This window comes from Epinephelus moara, chromosome 11 (assembly GCF_006386435.1).
Source record: "Epinephelus moara isolate mb chromosome 11, YSFRI_EMoa_1.0, whole genome shotgun sequence".
Lineage (NCBI taxonomy): Eukaryota > Metazoa > Chordata > Actinopteri > Perciformes > Serranidae > Epinephelus > Epinephelus moara.
The window spans coordinates 32,873,790-32,889,991 of record NC_065516.1 but is presented as its reverse complement, the minus strand read 5'-3'; the positions used below and the strand labels follow the sequence as shown (position 1 = coordinate 32,889,991).

The 16,202-nt window shown below is 42.9% G+C and overlaps 1 protein-coding gene across 3 annotated transcripts in view; it reads left to right on the top strand.

The window, feature by feature from the left end:
- zcchc2 (zinc finger, CCHC domain containing 2) overlaps positions 1 to 12,953 on the top strand; it is a 39,042-nt gene extending 26,089 nt beyond the window's left edge. For all 3 annotated transcript variants that reach the window (XM_050056150.1, XM_050056149.1, XM_050056148.1), the window contains exons 10-14: positions 2,863 to 2,930; positions 3,888 to 3,964; positions 5,788 to 5,904; positions 6,080 to 7,735; positions 10,259 to 12,953. In XM_050056150.1, the coding sequence (XP_049912107.1) occupies positions 2,863 to 2,930; positions 3,888 to 3,964; positions 5,788 to 5,904; positions 6,080 to 7,735; positions 10,259 to 10,320 (1,980 nt within the window). In that variant the 3' untranslated portion in view covers positions 10,321 to 12,953. The remainder of the gene's footprint in view (positions 1 to 2,862; positions 2,931 to 3,887; positions 3,965 to 5,787; positions 5,905 to 6,079; positions 7,736 to 10,258) is intronic.
- The last annotated feature ends 3,249 nt before the right edge of the window (positions 12,954 to 16,202 follow it).

The following is a 16,202-nucleotide window of genomic DNA, read 5'->3' as shown; positions in this document are numbered from 1 at the left end:
ACATATTCAGTAGATTTACTTTTTTATGACACTATTTGACAATTACAACCAGAACGATCACAATCCCAGAAACGCCATTTCTAGAGAACTTGCTAAAGTATTTTAAATTAACCATCATCCTTAATTTTTCTTAAAGCCTCAGTGTGTAAAAATGGTGAGTAACAGTGACATCAGCAGTCAGATTCTAGATTGCAGCGCTCACTCGCTCACCCCTCCCATCGGGTAAGTGACGGTGGCCTCGTAGGACAAAAAGCCTTGCTCTAGTTTTTCAGGAGTATCTAGCGACAAGGTGAATATTTATTTAGGAATCTAAACCATGTTACGATATGTTATAGCTTACCAGTGAGATATAGGTTATCTGTGAGATATATGTTAGGAGTGTTTTATCTCTAATTGTTTTGGTAAAACGAGCAAACATTAGCACAGTAATGCTAAAATAACACGTTTTATGTGATAGTCACGGCACAGTGCGGCAAATATAGGTTGTTGCGATTATAATATATGCGTTTTCAGAGTGTTCTTCCACAGGACACAGGGAGATGAGGAAGAGGGAGAGGGAGAGGAGGAAGACCAGGGAGAGGAAGGGGGCGAGGGGGTAGAGGCGGTGCAGGAACGGCCAGAAGTCCCACTGATTGTCACACACCTGAGTGTGTGAAATTTGTTCTCCGCATTTGACCCATCCCCTGAGGGAGCGGTGAGCAGCAGCGGTGCCGCGCTCGGGAATAGCATAGAGGAGGTAGTATCTCGGCTACCCAGAGGGAAGAGGAGGAGGAGAGGGTGGCAGCCTTCGCAGCAGCACGAGAGGAATCAACAGATTAGGCTGTAGGCTAGGCTAACCATTTAGCTGTAGCTCTGGGATAACATTAGCCAAGGCTAGGATGACATTAGCAAGTAAACGTAGCCGTCACTCGAACTTAGACGAGAGGGAAAATTAGTTGCAAACATGAAGCCAAAAAATTACCTGTCTAGCAGAAAGCAGGCAACCTCCGCATCCCTTGTGAAATCCTTCTCCTTCAGGAGTTCTTTCCACCTGGAATAAGCAACGCCAATATTCACTCGCGTTTTGTCCCGTCCTCGCTTATCTGATCTTTATCTTTTATTTGGTGGCATGGTTTCCCTCTTACGGGGCAAAACATATGTGTGGTCCTCCATTTAAAGTGCGACAGAATCATAAAAGTACAAAGCAGGTTCACGCAGAAGCTCCCCAGATTGATCTTCACCTTAACCGTCTCCAGTGACGGCAAGTTCTAGGTAAACGCAAAAGGCGAACCGCGTATATCTCTTTCGGCCACTGTATTCAAATATGGCGACGCAAGAAGGCAGCCTCCAGCATACTGCGCCCTGCCTGTGTATATATAGAGAAATCATTCTAAGCCTATGAGAAAGCTTCCATTTGTATGTGAATTGCATTACACTTTAGTAAATATATATTTATGAAAGCAATAGTTCATATTTGCTAATAAACAACCACATAAATTACACATTGTAACTTTAACATATTTCATCTAGGTGCAGTGTCATTACTAGTTTGGCTTTACTAGATATTTGATATATTCAGTAGATCTATCTTTTTACGACTCGATTTTACAACAAGCCGCAAAAAACTAACGTTACCATCCCAAAAACGCAGTTTCTAGAGTATTAGGTAAAATGTCTGAAATTAGCCGACATTTTAACTTTTTCTTAACATATATCATCTAGATGCAGTGTATTAACTAGTTCGGCTTTACTAGATATTTGATATATTCAGTAGATTTACTTTTTTACGTCACTATTTGACAACTCTAAAACAGGAACAATCACAGTCCCAAAACCAACGATCAAAAGCTGAACCGATGTTGATTCTGGTTTTGCTTTTCCGTTGGTCGGCTAGAATTTGCGGCGGATAGCGCTGGGACGACGCCATTACCTCTGCAGCTATCACAATCATGCAACCCTGAGCTCCCCCTCGTAACCAACGTAACCAAATCAAAATATTGACATATTTTGGACCCGTCAGAATTTCTAAAACAGTTATTTCTCTACTGTAATTATTTTTTTCAGGAAAATATAGACTTTAATTATACACCTTTCTAGACGTTCTATGGATGTTTTTTTTTTTTTTTTTTTTTTCTTTAAATATTTGTTTGATGAAAAAGCTATATATATATATATATATATATATATGACCTTTAAGAGGACGATATGGATCAATGTTTTCACTTTGCATCAATGATATTAGATCCTTGATTATTGAATCGATATATCGATTCAGATCGATGGATCGTTACACACCTAATACATACATACAAGGAATGTAAGGAATCAAGGTAGTAGTGGTGCAAAAATTATTTATCTCTTGTGGTGGCAGAGAGAAATAATTTTGGTAAAATTCCTCCTGAATATTTCCGTAGTTTTGACACTTTATTAGTGCCTGACCTCTCTGTGCAGTCAGGTCTGCCTCTCTCTGTGGTCACTCAGTCCGTACATCAGTGTCAACGTTTTTGTCAGGTTCTTATCAGTTACTGTGGTTTGGCAGTCTGCCACAGGATACTGTCTGTTCAAATTTGTCCCTAGTGTGTGTTGTGAGTGTGAAATATGATACCAATGAGTGGTGTATTTTTATTTATATTTAGTTAAGATTTGATTCGGTCTAATCAGGAGGAAACAGCATTTTAAAGTTAAAGCTCTGTGCCAGAAATTCACCAAACAAGTGTGTTTTTGACGAGTCACTTGCAGTCAAAATGGACTCGCGACCCACTTGTGGACCGCTACCCACCAGTTGGGAACCTCTGTCCCAGAGCAAATGGACTTAACTGAAAATGTAATGCTGTGTTTGACTGAAGTCTGTGAAGCTGTTCTGACCCGCTGTCTTCTTCACAGCATCAGGCCGCTGAGAAGAGAAGCCACGCAGTCGCTAAGACGAAGAGCAGAGGCCTGCCAGCAGACAGGTAGGTCGGAGACGGATAATCAGTATAATAATAAGTTTATGACGGTGTTATGGCGACTTAGCAGCTATCAATGCTAAAAGAAAATGTTTCATTGCTTTGAAAGATGAGAATGATTTGATCAAGTCTGTGATCTGTACAGACATGGGAAAGGGTGTCCTGTCACTGATGTTAAAATTACTATTGCACGTCTGTCCGTCCTGGAAGAGAGATCCCTCCTCAGTTGCTCCTCCTGAAGTTTCTATCATTTTTTTTCCCTGTCGAAGGGTTTATTGGGGAGATTTTCCTTATCCACTGTGAGGGTCCAAAGGACAGAGGATCGAGGCTGTACTGCAGGGCTCTGTCAAAGGCCTGTCAGTCTGACTCTGCTCATCACATATCATATTTGTATTATTTTAAACATGTTTGCGATTCCGATTAAGACGTGGAGTATGCCCGTATTAGTCGGGTTTTAGGAGCACTCTTTGGACATGTATACAATGCTTTCGGAATATGTGTCTCAACTGTGTTTTTACCGCAGTTTCACGGCCTCTTCACTGTTAACTGTCGGTCTGTGCGATGCCATGGATACGTTGTGCACAGACCATATCGCCAACAGTTTGCAAGGCTGGAGTAGAAATGCATGCCCAAAAGAAAAGCCCACATTTCTAGTCTGACGGAGAAAAACACCTACTTTTAAACATTACCAAAGACTTGGACATCAGCAGGTTTCTCTCACAAATATCGAAACACCAACGTTTTCAGAAAAGTGGCTGGAGGGATAAAAGAGGGAGGAAACTGTTCCACATGTTGGGGCGCGTTAATCGGTGTATGAACGGCTGCATGTAAACAGGAATATAAATGAAATTAAAAAAAATAAATAAAAAAAACGGAAAATCCTGTGCATGTAAATGTACTTACTGTTTTTTCTCTTTTGACTTCACCGTGTCCCCTTACTGTCTCATCTCCATCTCCTTTTAGGGACAAGGGAAAGGTGAAGGGTGCCACCTTTGTAGCCAACGGCAGGTTGGTACCAGCTCTGTCACCTCAGAGGAAAGGTGAGTGTCTGGATGGCTGTTGTAATTCTTGTAATGTAAGTTAACATGTCATTAAGTGTCAGTCCTCCTGGTGTAGTCTCTAGTGTCTGTCCAAACGACTCATCTGCATAATGTTTAAAAAAATATTCAGGTGATTCTGCGTCTGAAAGCCCTGCATTAAACATTACAACCCTGAAGACTGAGCCTTCAGATTGGTTTCATCCTCCTCTCAGAATAACCTTTAATGTGAAGTTCACCCTGTGCTATTATTTGCACACAATGCCAAGCTGATGGCTCATGTGGAAAGTGTTCCTGTACGCTGCTCGTTTGGCTCGCATATCAGTACGGAGAGTAGGTGCTGCAGCAGAGGCAGTGACAGCGTAAGGAAACCATACCTTAACGGCTGTGGTGATTGTCGTTTCCATGGATACAGTGAACAAGCCAGGCTGCACAGATGCTGTGAAAATTAAAGTATCTACGTTTTTAAACTCATTCTAGGTATTTGTACAAAATGGTCTAAAAATCTACAGAGATGTCTGGAAATTTGAGTCTGGAAAAGTACGGAAAATGTGTAGGAATGCTGAAAAGCAGGGCTCCTGTTTATGTCCCCCAAAGCATTATGGGAAGTGTAGTTCCAAAACGTGGTTATGGTAGGGATGATTATCTACCAAATAAAAGTAAGACAAAGAATAATAATATTAATAGATTGAGTGGCATTATCCAAATTTCGTCTGGCAGGGGATATTTGATTATGGGTCCTCAAAAAGTTGTGTGAATTTTTTAAATTTTGTTTATGAAAATGTGGGAACTCTGTACAGAAAGCTTTTGAAATGAAGTTCCTCATCTGCAGAAGTGGGTTTACTTATCTAACCAAGCAGCTCGTACACAGACACACTCATAGACCAAGTATGAAACAGTACTATCACAAAGCCACAGGCTGTTAGAGATTTTTTTGGTTGGATATATCAAATAATATCCTCTCGATCGCGCTGAGTTAAGCCATGCCACGCCAGTTCGTGCTTCCATTGTCAGTTTAGACGTGCTAAGCTACACCGGAGATGGACATTCTCCAGAGTAGGTCCAAAAGCCAGGCTACCCATCTTCAAGCGGGTAGTGGTGACGTCTTGCTGACCACACCAAATCCCCCATGTTCACTATCAGCCACATTAGATGTTGTGTGAAGTTGCTGCTCAAAAACTCAACATTTCCTTGTTTTGCTGCTTCACAGTAAAAGTTTTTACATAACAAATAAGGGGGACTTTTATTGTGAAGAATCTACAGGAAATCAAATGTGTTATTACTGTATTAGTGGAACTTTGTTAGCAGCGTCTCTTCAATAAAGGCAAGTCTAATAATACGGCAGGGAGGAAAGGAAAAGCAGAGTGAGATGTTCATGAAGAGCTGCAGACAACAGGCTCTTACTGCACCTCTGCAAACAGCTCACCTCCAACAGGTAAACTTCTTTCACCTGCCCTGCTGTGGAAAAACACATGCAGTCAGTTAAAGTAACACCGTCAAGAAGGTAGCCCGGCTGTAATGGAAATACAAATCCCTGCTGTGCTAGGCTGACGGCCCAAACCAAGCCAAACCAAGCCAGGTCAGCCCACGTCTGTCGAAAAGGGGCATAAGTGGCTTTATACATTGATCATTAAACAAAGCACTGCTGTTCAGGCTGTTACTGCTTGAAGTGATGTCAGACCCTGTTCCAGATAGCTCCGCACTGCTTTACACAATAAGTCAATATAAATAATCATATAATAGGCTCATACTTTCAGATGAATGCTCTGTCACCTGGTGTTTGGCTGGTCGCTTGTCTGCAGTTTAACACACAGATGTTGTTGCAGATGGAGGTTCTGGTCCAGATACGTTTGGTGAAACATCATCAGAAAGCTACAGCTCTCCATCCAGCCCTCAGCACCGAGGACCAGAGAGCCTGGACAGTGAGGACGACAACAACAAAGGTAAAGGCAAAATATATAATTTAAACATTAAATTAATGTCATAAACATGCGGGCGACTAGTAGACTAATGGCCCTAAATGATGACTCCTGGTGGGGCAGCCCTACTTCTATTATTGTCTTCAGTTAAAAGGATGTTTGTGTAACATCCACTTACCTGCTCTTGTTCCTCTGTTAGATACCGACAGCCACTCTGATGACTCCAGCAAAGGTCCGGGCCCTGGCATGTTCTTTGCCCATCAGACTGATCCAACTGCAGCAGGAGCCATTCCCTCTGTTCACCCCCTGTCTTCCAGCAACCACCAGGCCCAGATGGAGCCGCTCTGCCCAGAGACCAGCACAGATTTCCCCCCTCTCTCCTTCATGCGCTCTCTACCCTATGTGCTCCCGAACGGGACTGCTGACTCTCCACTTCCACTGGTCCCTCATCCCGGCCAAAGCATCGTCCCCGATGGGAAGCCCTCGTCTGGAACCCTGATGATGCAGATGCCCCTAGTGCCTCCAGGACCTGGAATTGTGGGAGACCCGGAGAAGAGGGACATACTTCCGACCTTTGGGATAGCACCTATTGGCCTCCACCCTTCAGGAAGTCCTGCTGTGCAGCCTCTGGTTCAGAGGTTCAAAACACCAATGTCTCACAGCCAAGGTGGCACTGACGGAGCTTCAGGGAGTGGTTCTGCTCCTGCTGCCCCGCAGGCTTCACACCAGGCTCCTGTGAGAGCCATCAGTATCATGTCTCCTGGCCCCACATCCTACTCCTCTCCTCTTCAGCAGTCTCTGCCCTGCCAAGATCCGGCCAGCGTCACCTCGGGCCTGGCCTCCTCTCTGCCACATGTGGACACTTCACACGCCAAGCACCCCGGCTTAACCTTACCATCTGGCCTGCCTTCTCCCTACACCCTGACCCCGGTCCCCACCTCTGTCATGCCTACTGTAGGAGCACCTGCGGCCAGTGGAATAGCTCCATCTCCTGGACATGTACAAGCAGCTGTTCCTCCAGCTGTGCCCACCCACACCCCTGGACCCGCTCCCAGCCCCAGCCCAGCACTTACTCACAGCACCGCACACAGCGACTGTACATCCTACAGCAACAGCAGCGCTTCCTGTGGAAGTGCTCCTGTTGCCCCGGGCAACCTTGTCAATCCTCAGCAAACCCAGTCGCAACAGTTGCCCCCCCAGCAGCCAACACCACCACAACAGCCACCACCGCCGCCACCACCGCAGCAGCAGCAGCAGATGGGCTGTGGGACCTGTGGCTGTCACAACAACTGCGGTGGCCGAGGCAGCGTCAGTAACAACAACAGCGTCAGTGTCCCCGGCTGCCAGGCACCTTTATTCTTCTCCCACCAGATGGCAGCAGCAGCGCGGCAGGTGTTCAGCGTCCAACCGCCTCTCTTCCAGCTCACAAGCCTGTGCAGTAACAGTTACCTCACCCAGGCCCAGCCTCCTCACCAGGCCAACGGCGCTGCCACCCTGCCCCCCTTCTTCCCCAGCGCTCCACCCCCCGCACACCCGTCCCCCTACGGCCCCCTCCACACTCACTCTCACAGTCACGCAGACGTGCCATCACATATGCTGGGCACCCAGGCGGCAGCAGTGGCGGCCGCTGCAGCTGCAAACTACAACCTCCAGCAGCAGATGGCGCCGGCGGCGTCGTTCTGCCACCGTGTCTACCAGCATGTGTACCCAAATCACCTGGGGATGCTGCCTGCTGCTGCACTGGGGGGAGGTGGAGTCAATAAGAAGAGTGGCAATGTGTCCTGTTATAACTGTGGTGTGAGTGGCCACTACGCTCAGGACTGCAACCAACCCACCATAGACTCCACACAGCAAGGTAGTGCAGCTACACGGAACAGGGACAAACAGAGGACCCCTTAGTTTTCCTCCCCCAGAACCCCCAAACAGTCTTTGGCATCAGATGCCACTTTTCCACTGCACGGCACGTTCCTCTGTACTCGCTGTGTTTGGTTTTACATTGGCAAAAGTTATGGATAGTACCTGGTACTTTCTTTTTGGTACCACCTCGGTTTAGATTACAAGAGAGCTGAGCTGATACTAGAAGGAGGAGTTAAAACACTGTACACCACTGATCACTAGTGATGGCCAAATGAAGCCTCATGAAGCATTTTCTTGTTTTTCTGAGCCCACTAGATGGCGCTTTTTGTTCAACAAAAGGTTGAAAGCACACTGAATTGCCATTCTTTGAGCCTCTCTCTTTAAACCATGAGCACCATCTAGTGGGCTCAGAAAATAAAGAAAATGCTTCATGAGGCTTCATTTGGCCATCACTACTGATCACTAGTGCGACATGGGACTTCCTGTACAACCATGCAAAACAATACGCCGAACAATTGAAGTTGAATCGAAGTAAAAGGATTCACTAAGTGTCTCTTTGAGGACGATGTCATGGCAGTTTCACACGGCAGCACTGTCACGATCAGCTCAGAACCCCTCCCACACTGAGGGGGTACGATCTGGTACCAAAAGTGGGTTGAGCTGAACTTTACAGTGGAAATTCGGCAAGAGACTCCAACGTTTTACATTTTATAGTTTCAGCTCTGGTGGGTCACTTCAGTCCAGGTTCTAAGTGAGCTGAGGCGATACTAGAAGGTGGAGTTTAAACACTGCAGACCACTGATTGGTCAGAGAGAACCGTCAAAAGCTCAGCGCAGGACTTCCTGCGTCCTTCCATTTTAAAAAAAGCCAAGCTACCGTCTGTGATGTTTAAATTCTCTTGACCAAGATTTTAAAAAATGGCAGCCTGCAAAACTTCGCTATACACTAAATACACAGTACAACCAAATAAGAGCAGACGTTCTGTTTGGTTGCTGATGAAAGAATCCAGTGTCACGTTAAGGATGTCGTAGCAGTTTGACGCTGTGTCACCGTGGCGATCAGCTGAGAATCCCGCCTACACTCAGGGGTTACTCTCTGTAAAACAAAATAGAGAAAAGGAGCTGGTACCAAAAGTGAGTCAGGTGAAGTCGAGCCGTGCAGTGGAAATGAGAAATCACTGTTTATCATTTCGCACCCTTTGGGATAGTCTCGTCCACTCTGTGTGGGGCGGTGTCGGATGATTCCCTCGGAAAAGTTTAGGGAAGCAGCTGTGTGCGGCACTTAGGGGATCTTCCTCCTTTAAATCTGTTTTTTTAAAACACACACATATGAAAACACTTCTGATAAATCTCACTTAGTGTTCTGAGTGCAGTGTCTCCTTTGCCTTATTTTGGTGTGCCAAGCTGTAATGTGTGTGTTACTGCCCCCTGTGGCTGACGGCTGTAAGACACCCACTGCAAATGTTTTTTGGGACATTTTTTTCTGCCTCCGCCACAAGTCAGTCCCTCCAGGATTCCACTTTTCTTTTCTTTTTTTCGTGGCCTAAAATGCCAAATTTCATTTTAGCTTTTTTTTTTTTTTTAATTGCAATGTTTTTAGTCTATTTATTATTTTTATTATTTTTGCAATGAAACAGCAGAAGCATGTGGAAATTACACAAATAGTTGGGGTGTTTTCGCCACTAACCCTGCACATATTTATATATTTTGAAACTCACCTTGATTCTTTCAGCACGTGCAATAGATCTGGATACAACAGCCTCAATCATGCTGATTTCTCTCATCTGTCGAATGTGTTTTGCAGCAGTTAAGTGTTTGTCAATTGATGTCGTTTGTGTTTCACCTCAAAGCACCCGGTGTAAATCTGTTTACCTCTGCTCTTGTGCAGAACATTAAGGAATTGCCTTGTATGGTCTCCAGGAGTAAGCTTTGTTGGCAAGTGTGTAACGTTCATGTGGCAGGAGTCATCTTCACAACCACATAACGAGGAAGTGAGTTTGGTGACGTTATTCGGGGAACGGCTATGATTGGTGAAACTCAAGTTGCACAGAATTCACAGGGATTGGTTGAATTTGTGTTAATCATTGCGACTGTGACATCACAACATCCTGGAGGGGCTGATAAGTGGCAGCAGTGCTTGGACTAGTGACACCAAGACGGACCACCTGCACAGCTGCTTCTCTAAGCTTCTCTATGGGAAGCACGTGTCCCACACGGTGGCTGACACAGTCCCAGTGTTACTACTTAACTTTGCACATGCAGGTCGAAACTGTCGCTGAAATGAAGTAAAGGCAAACCACTGGAAGCCAGGACGGTACGAAACACTCGGCACACTGTTTAAGGTGGTTCAAATGAGCTGAATTACGACCGTAAAAATGTAAAGTGTTCATGAACAAGGCCCTCGCCGACCTTTAGTAATGTTCAGACTGTTCTTTTGTTCAACTGTGACTGATTGTATATCCTCTGTGTGTTTGGATGCATCTCCGTATGTGTGCATGTGTGTGTTGGTGTCCACATTGCAGGTGGCTTCCGGTTAAAGTACGCAGCCTCCCACATTTCAGAAGCACTTGACAATGCCGACTGAAGAAGAAGAAGAAGAGAGGATGAAGAGGAGTTCCTCCGGTCTTGTTTCCACAGCGACGGTCATCTGTTCTTCCAGGCGCTGTGTGCGAGCAGTGCACTTCAGGAAAAAAGAAAAGAAAAAATCTCAAAAAGAAAGTGACCTGCCAAGGGCTCAGTGGACAAAGCCTAAGTACTTGTGCCTGAGAAAATCTTGTTCCCATGGAGATGATTCACTGTCTCGTGCACACCGACGGTCCACGTGACTCCCGCTCCCTTCCCTTTTAGTTTGTCTTTGATATTTTTGCACTGAGGGGTTGGAAACGATTAACTTATTACTTAATTATTAGGAAGAGATTTTGAGGATTTTGTTTTTACATGACGGTGGAGACTCGTCTCAGCTGAAAAAAAAAAAAAGTTCTTATACACTTCTTTCTAAAACAGCGTATTTATGCTTTTTTCCTCATTATTACTGTTCACCTAGGATTTTACTGTCGGACAGAGTTGTACAGCAGTTTTCAACGTTTAAATCAGAAATCAAAAAAGTAATGTTAGCAAAATGAGTTTTATGTTTTTCATTTTCAGTTTTGCTGTAAGGTTTTTGAATGTACACCTTCTCATTTAAGGAATGTGACTGTATCAAAGTGTATGGATCTCATGCATTTTTACCACTTGATATATGTTGTGGTTGGAAGGTAATTGCTGCTTTGTAATGTTATTATTATTTTCATTTTTAAGATAGTTTTACTTGGTGAAATGCACTAAAGCGACGCAGGAACACAAGTGCACTAAAACAGTTTGCACCACAGCCGAGCAGGTGTGAGGATTTATTCATTTTGTACTCTACAAATTAAGACAGCAAAACTAATTGGCTGATACAGCGTTCACTGTTTTAGTGTGCTTTAGTATTTCAGGTGTGAAGCAGCTTTTTCTGTTAACACCACAGAGAGGGAGAGATCTCTGTGTTTTAAAACTACAGATAGAAATACAGCAGAAGAGAAACTCATTCTTGTCTCATCTCAGTCAGCGAGACATCCACTACCTGTACAGTTTGGTATCTCTGGGTTCTGTCTCCAGGAGCCTCTAGAGAGGATTTAGACAGTTTAGTACCAAAATGTCAGCTGTTGCTTTCGTCAGTGTTTAGCGCACAACTCTGCAGAGCGTGGAGCCAGCATCAAACTAGTGTGGATTCATTTATGAAGGATAGACAAACAGAAGCAGACAGCACACCTCGAGTTATACCAACTCAGTCATCAAGACATTTCCATAGAGAAACACTACTCTCCTACCCTGTTGGTATATTAAAGGAACGCTTCAGCTGCAAAATTAAAATCTGTACATTCATAACTTACTGCGTTTTATGTTGAATTCATGAAGAAAAGATTGTTTTTTTCCACATGCCTCCACCGTGAACGGAGAGTCCTAAAAAATGAGAACATTCTTTATGAACTGAAGTCAATGGGGTCCATGTTTATCAACAGCAAAACTATTTTAAACATTGTTTACAAAGTCTCACACGACTCGAGCAGTATGATCTTAAGTCTTGTTTATCCTGTCGTGTGCTCAGTGCTTCCCAAACACATGTATTTTAACTAAAACGTTAGCCACTCAAGTGTTTTATATTGGAATGTGTTAACGTTTAGGAAGTACTGAGCATACAACAGGATAAATGAGATTTGGATTATACTTCACGAGTTGTGTAAGTGTTTGTAAACTACTATTTGAGATAGGTTAGCTATTGTTAAACATCGTCCACAAAGGATGTTAGCCTTCTTTTTTTTTTTTTTTGGATTCTTTTGCATTCTCGTATGCTCAGTACTTCCCAGACACAGGTATTTTAGCTAAAACGTTACCTGCTTTAAGCTCGTTAATGCTCAGCGTGCGCTACTTGTAGGGGGAGGTGTTTTATATTGGAATGTTTTAGCCAAAATGTGTGTGTTTAGGAAGTACCGAGCACATGACAGGATAAATGAGATTTGGATTCTACTACACAAGTTATGTAAACTGATGTTTCGATAGAACGTCGTCCCCATTTGCATCAGTTCAAGAAGAATGTTAGCCTTTTTGGATTCTCCGTTCACCGCGGAAGCCTGAGAGAAAAACGTTTTCTTCATGATATTCAACGTGAAACAAAGTTTGTAATGAATATACAGATGGTCATTTTGTGGTTCAAGTATTCTTTAACTACAAAGTAAAGTGTGTTTTATATTTGTACGTTGGATCACATCTTTAAGAGCCTGTGTAAGAGCCCACGCTAAAAGACAGCCGTGGGCAATAACTGACTGTTTCTGTACTTGTTAATTTAATGAATAAATCTAGTATGGATTTTCTTTAGTTTTGTTTTGTCACCAGACTGTTGATAACTGACCTTAGATGTCTGACGAACCTGATGTCATGTGACTACGTCTTCTGAACTGAGATCCCTCTATGTGGATAAAAACACTTGAACACTTACAAAACAGCAATTGACAAAACCATCTATACTGTAATGCCTACATATGATTTGAAGCTTTGAGCTCATCAGTGCTTTATAGAGGTTTTAAAAGGTATTTTGGGAAACATTTGAAATGATGAAAGGAGGCGGTGTTTGAGAATGTGGAGTCCCGATGTGTACAGTGTTAAGGAATAAATGAAACTGTTGGTAAAATAATTTGAAACGATCGAAGCTCAGCTCATTATTATGAAATGTTATTTTATTATTGTCTGTTTTAAAGTTCAGTTTTGTTTCATAATATGTCAACATTGATTTGATGTTGTTGCTCTAGCTAACACGTGCTAACTGGCTAAATCTGGGAGGAGTTGATGAGCTGGCAGTCTTACAGAATACTTCACCTGCAAAATGATGCGTGAAATTTGTGAAGAAAACAATTTTCCCTCACATACCTCCATGGTCAACCAAATAAGGCAAACCACCTTCAAAGTTCTCAAGAATTCAAGGTAACGGTGGGTGAGTAGTTTTTTTTACTGTTGTGAAACATGACACCCTATGACTTGAATTCATGAAGAATGTTTTCCTTTTTGGATTCTTCAGTCACCATGGAGGCAAGCGAGCAAAACAAACTTCTCCCTAAGAATTCAAGGTAACAGGAAGAGTAGTTTTTTTACTGTCACGAAATGTGACGCCCCGTGACTTGAATTCATGAAGAATGTTTGCCTTTCTCGCTTGCCTCCACGGTGAACGAAGAATCCAAAAAAGACAAACATTAATCATGAATTCAAGTCATGGGGTGTCGCGCTTCATGACATTAAAAAAAACTACTTACGCTGTTACCTCGAATTCTTGAGAAGAACTTTGTCTTTTTTGGATTCTTTGTCCATTGTGGAGGCAAGCGAGAAAAACAAAGTTCTCCTCAAGAATTCAAGGTAACGGGAAGAGTAGTTTTTTTACTGTCGTGAAACGTGATGCCCCGTGACTTGAATTCATGAAGAATGTTTGCTTTTCTCGCTTGCCTCCACGGTGAACGAAGGATCCAAAAAGACAAACACTATTCATGAATTCATGAATGAAGTCATGGGGCGTCACGCTTCATGACATTAAAAAAAAACTACTCACGCCGTTGCCTTGAATTCTTGAGAAAAACAAAGTTCTCCTCAAGAATTCAAGGCAACGGCGTGAGTATTTTTTTTTTTTTTTTTTTATGTTGTCAAGCGTGACACCCCATGACTTGAATTCATGAAGAATGATTGCTTTTCTCGCTTGCCTCCTGGTGAACGAAGAATCCAAAAAAGACAAACATTCTTCATGAATTCAAGTCATGGGGCGTCACGCTTCACAACATTAAAAAAAAAAAAACTACTCACGCCGTTGCCTTGAATTCTTGAGAACTTTGTCTTTTTTTGGGTTCTTCGTCCATTGTGGAGGCAAGCGAGAAAAACAAAGTTCTCAAAACTTCAAGGTAACAGTGGGTGAGTATTTTTAGTGTCGTGAAACGTGACGCCCCATGACCTGAATTCATGAAGAATGTTTGTCTTTTTTGGATTTTTCGGTCACCATGGAGGCAAGCGAGAAAAACAAACTTCTCCCTAAGAATTCAAGGTAACGGGAAGGGTAGGTTTTTTTATTTTTGTGAAACGTGACACCCCATGACTTGAATTCTTGAAGAATGTATGTTTTTCTAGGTTGCCTTCACGGTGAACGAAGAATCCAAAAAGGACAAACATTCTTCATGATTTCAAGTCATGGGGTGTCACGTTTCACAACAATAAAAAAAACTACTCACCCATGTTACCTTGAATTCTTGAGGAGAACTTTGTCCATTGTGGAGGCAGCTGAGAAAAACAAAGTTCTCCTCAGGAATGAAAGGTAACAGAGTGAGTAATTGATGTACAAATGGTCTTTTTGGGGGTGGAGTATTCTTAGGACGTGATGCACTGAGAGGGTGAGAGGTTGGTTACGACACCACGGTCATGAAAAGTGATAAACGTGTCACTGGGAAACATGCCATTAAATGATAGAAATGTCCATACTGAAACAAAATTTCATAATAATGAGATGGTTTATATATTTTACACACTATTGTCATGTTTACTTCATAATATAATTTTTTTTTTCTAGCTGTTGAACACTTAAGGGTTCCATATTAGAAAGTGTGTATACGGAGCTACAGTTCTCATACTTAAAAATAAATACGAGGTAACAAGATAACATTGAACATCTCCTGGCCTTGTGGTAGTTGTGTGTGTGCGTGCGTGTGTGCGTGCGTGCGTGCGTGCGTGCGTGCGTGTAAACTCTCTCAGACGACAGAAATATGTTCAGATTTCCCGGCAGCCCAGAGGCCAATAGTTCTCAGTGATGCTCTCACTTATTTATTCTAGTTTCTCCTAATTAATGTGGTTATTTCACACTTTGCTCAGCAGCGTTGTGTCCAGCTGTGTTCGTAGTCAGGTGTGAGTGTGTGTGTGACTCTGCTCCTCAGTTGTTTTCAGAGCTGTGTGGATGCTCTGCTTGTTTTTGTCAGCTCAGCCTCCTGTCAGCACATCAGTTTGATTAATATCTATGCATACACACTTGTTTTCCGGAGTTCTTACAGTGACAGCTAGGAGAAGCCGGCGGTGGAGACGATGAGATGTTTCATGTAAACCTGTAAAAGGATTCACACCCTCAAACACACTGCTGTTAGATCGGACTGTCTCCAGTTTCACTTTGAACATTATTTATGTTTCTTTCGTTCGACACTTGAAGTGGATCAGAGGGTCCCAGAGTTCTGGATCATGTGATCACAAGCAGTGAACAGAAGTGGACCAGTCAGATCAGGAGGGAAGTCCAGTGTATAGAACTGAAGATTCACCAAACAACCCAAGTGTAGTTTTGTTGACCTTGATGGTTTGATAAATGCTGTACTGTACATTTGCAAGTGGTCACTCTGCTGCCACCCTCAGTTGTAACGTTTACTGTACTCTTTGATATCTATGTATTGGAAAGGTCAAATATATTTCTAGAGCGGAATTTGGATTTTATGCAACTTGTTGATCTGGTGTTTTTCCTGTAATTAAAAGCAATAAATATAAAAATGGAAAGCAAATTTGGCCTGGCAAATATTATTTATATACAGAAAATAGTAGATAAACACTTAGAGACGTTGACTACAGACATTTGGGAATCTGAGGACAGTCAGCAGTTACAGTTTTTGTCAGTTGGACACAACACTGCCACTTCCATCACAAACTGAAAGACTTCATGAACTGAATATTTAACTGCATAACACACAATGTTTATCTCAAGAGAAAGATCATTTGTGAAAGGATAAAAACAAGTTTATCTCTCTAGGACTGAACTAATTCAAAGATCTGTCATTTTGAAATAAAAAAAGTCATAGTATAGCATGTCGTCCAAAACCACGAAAAAAGTCATCGTATAATATGTCGTTCAAAAACCATGAAAAAAGTCATAGTATAGTATGTCGTCCA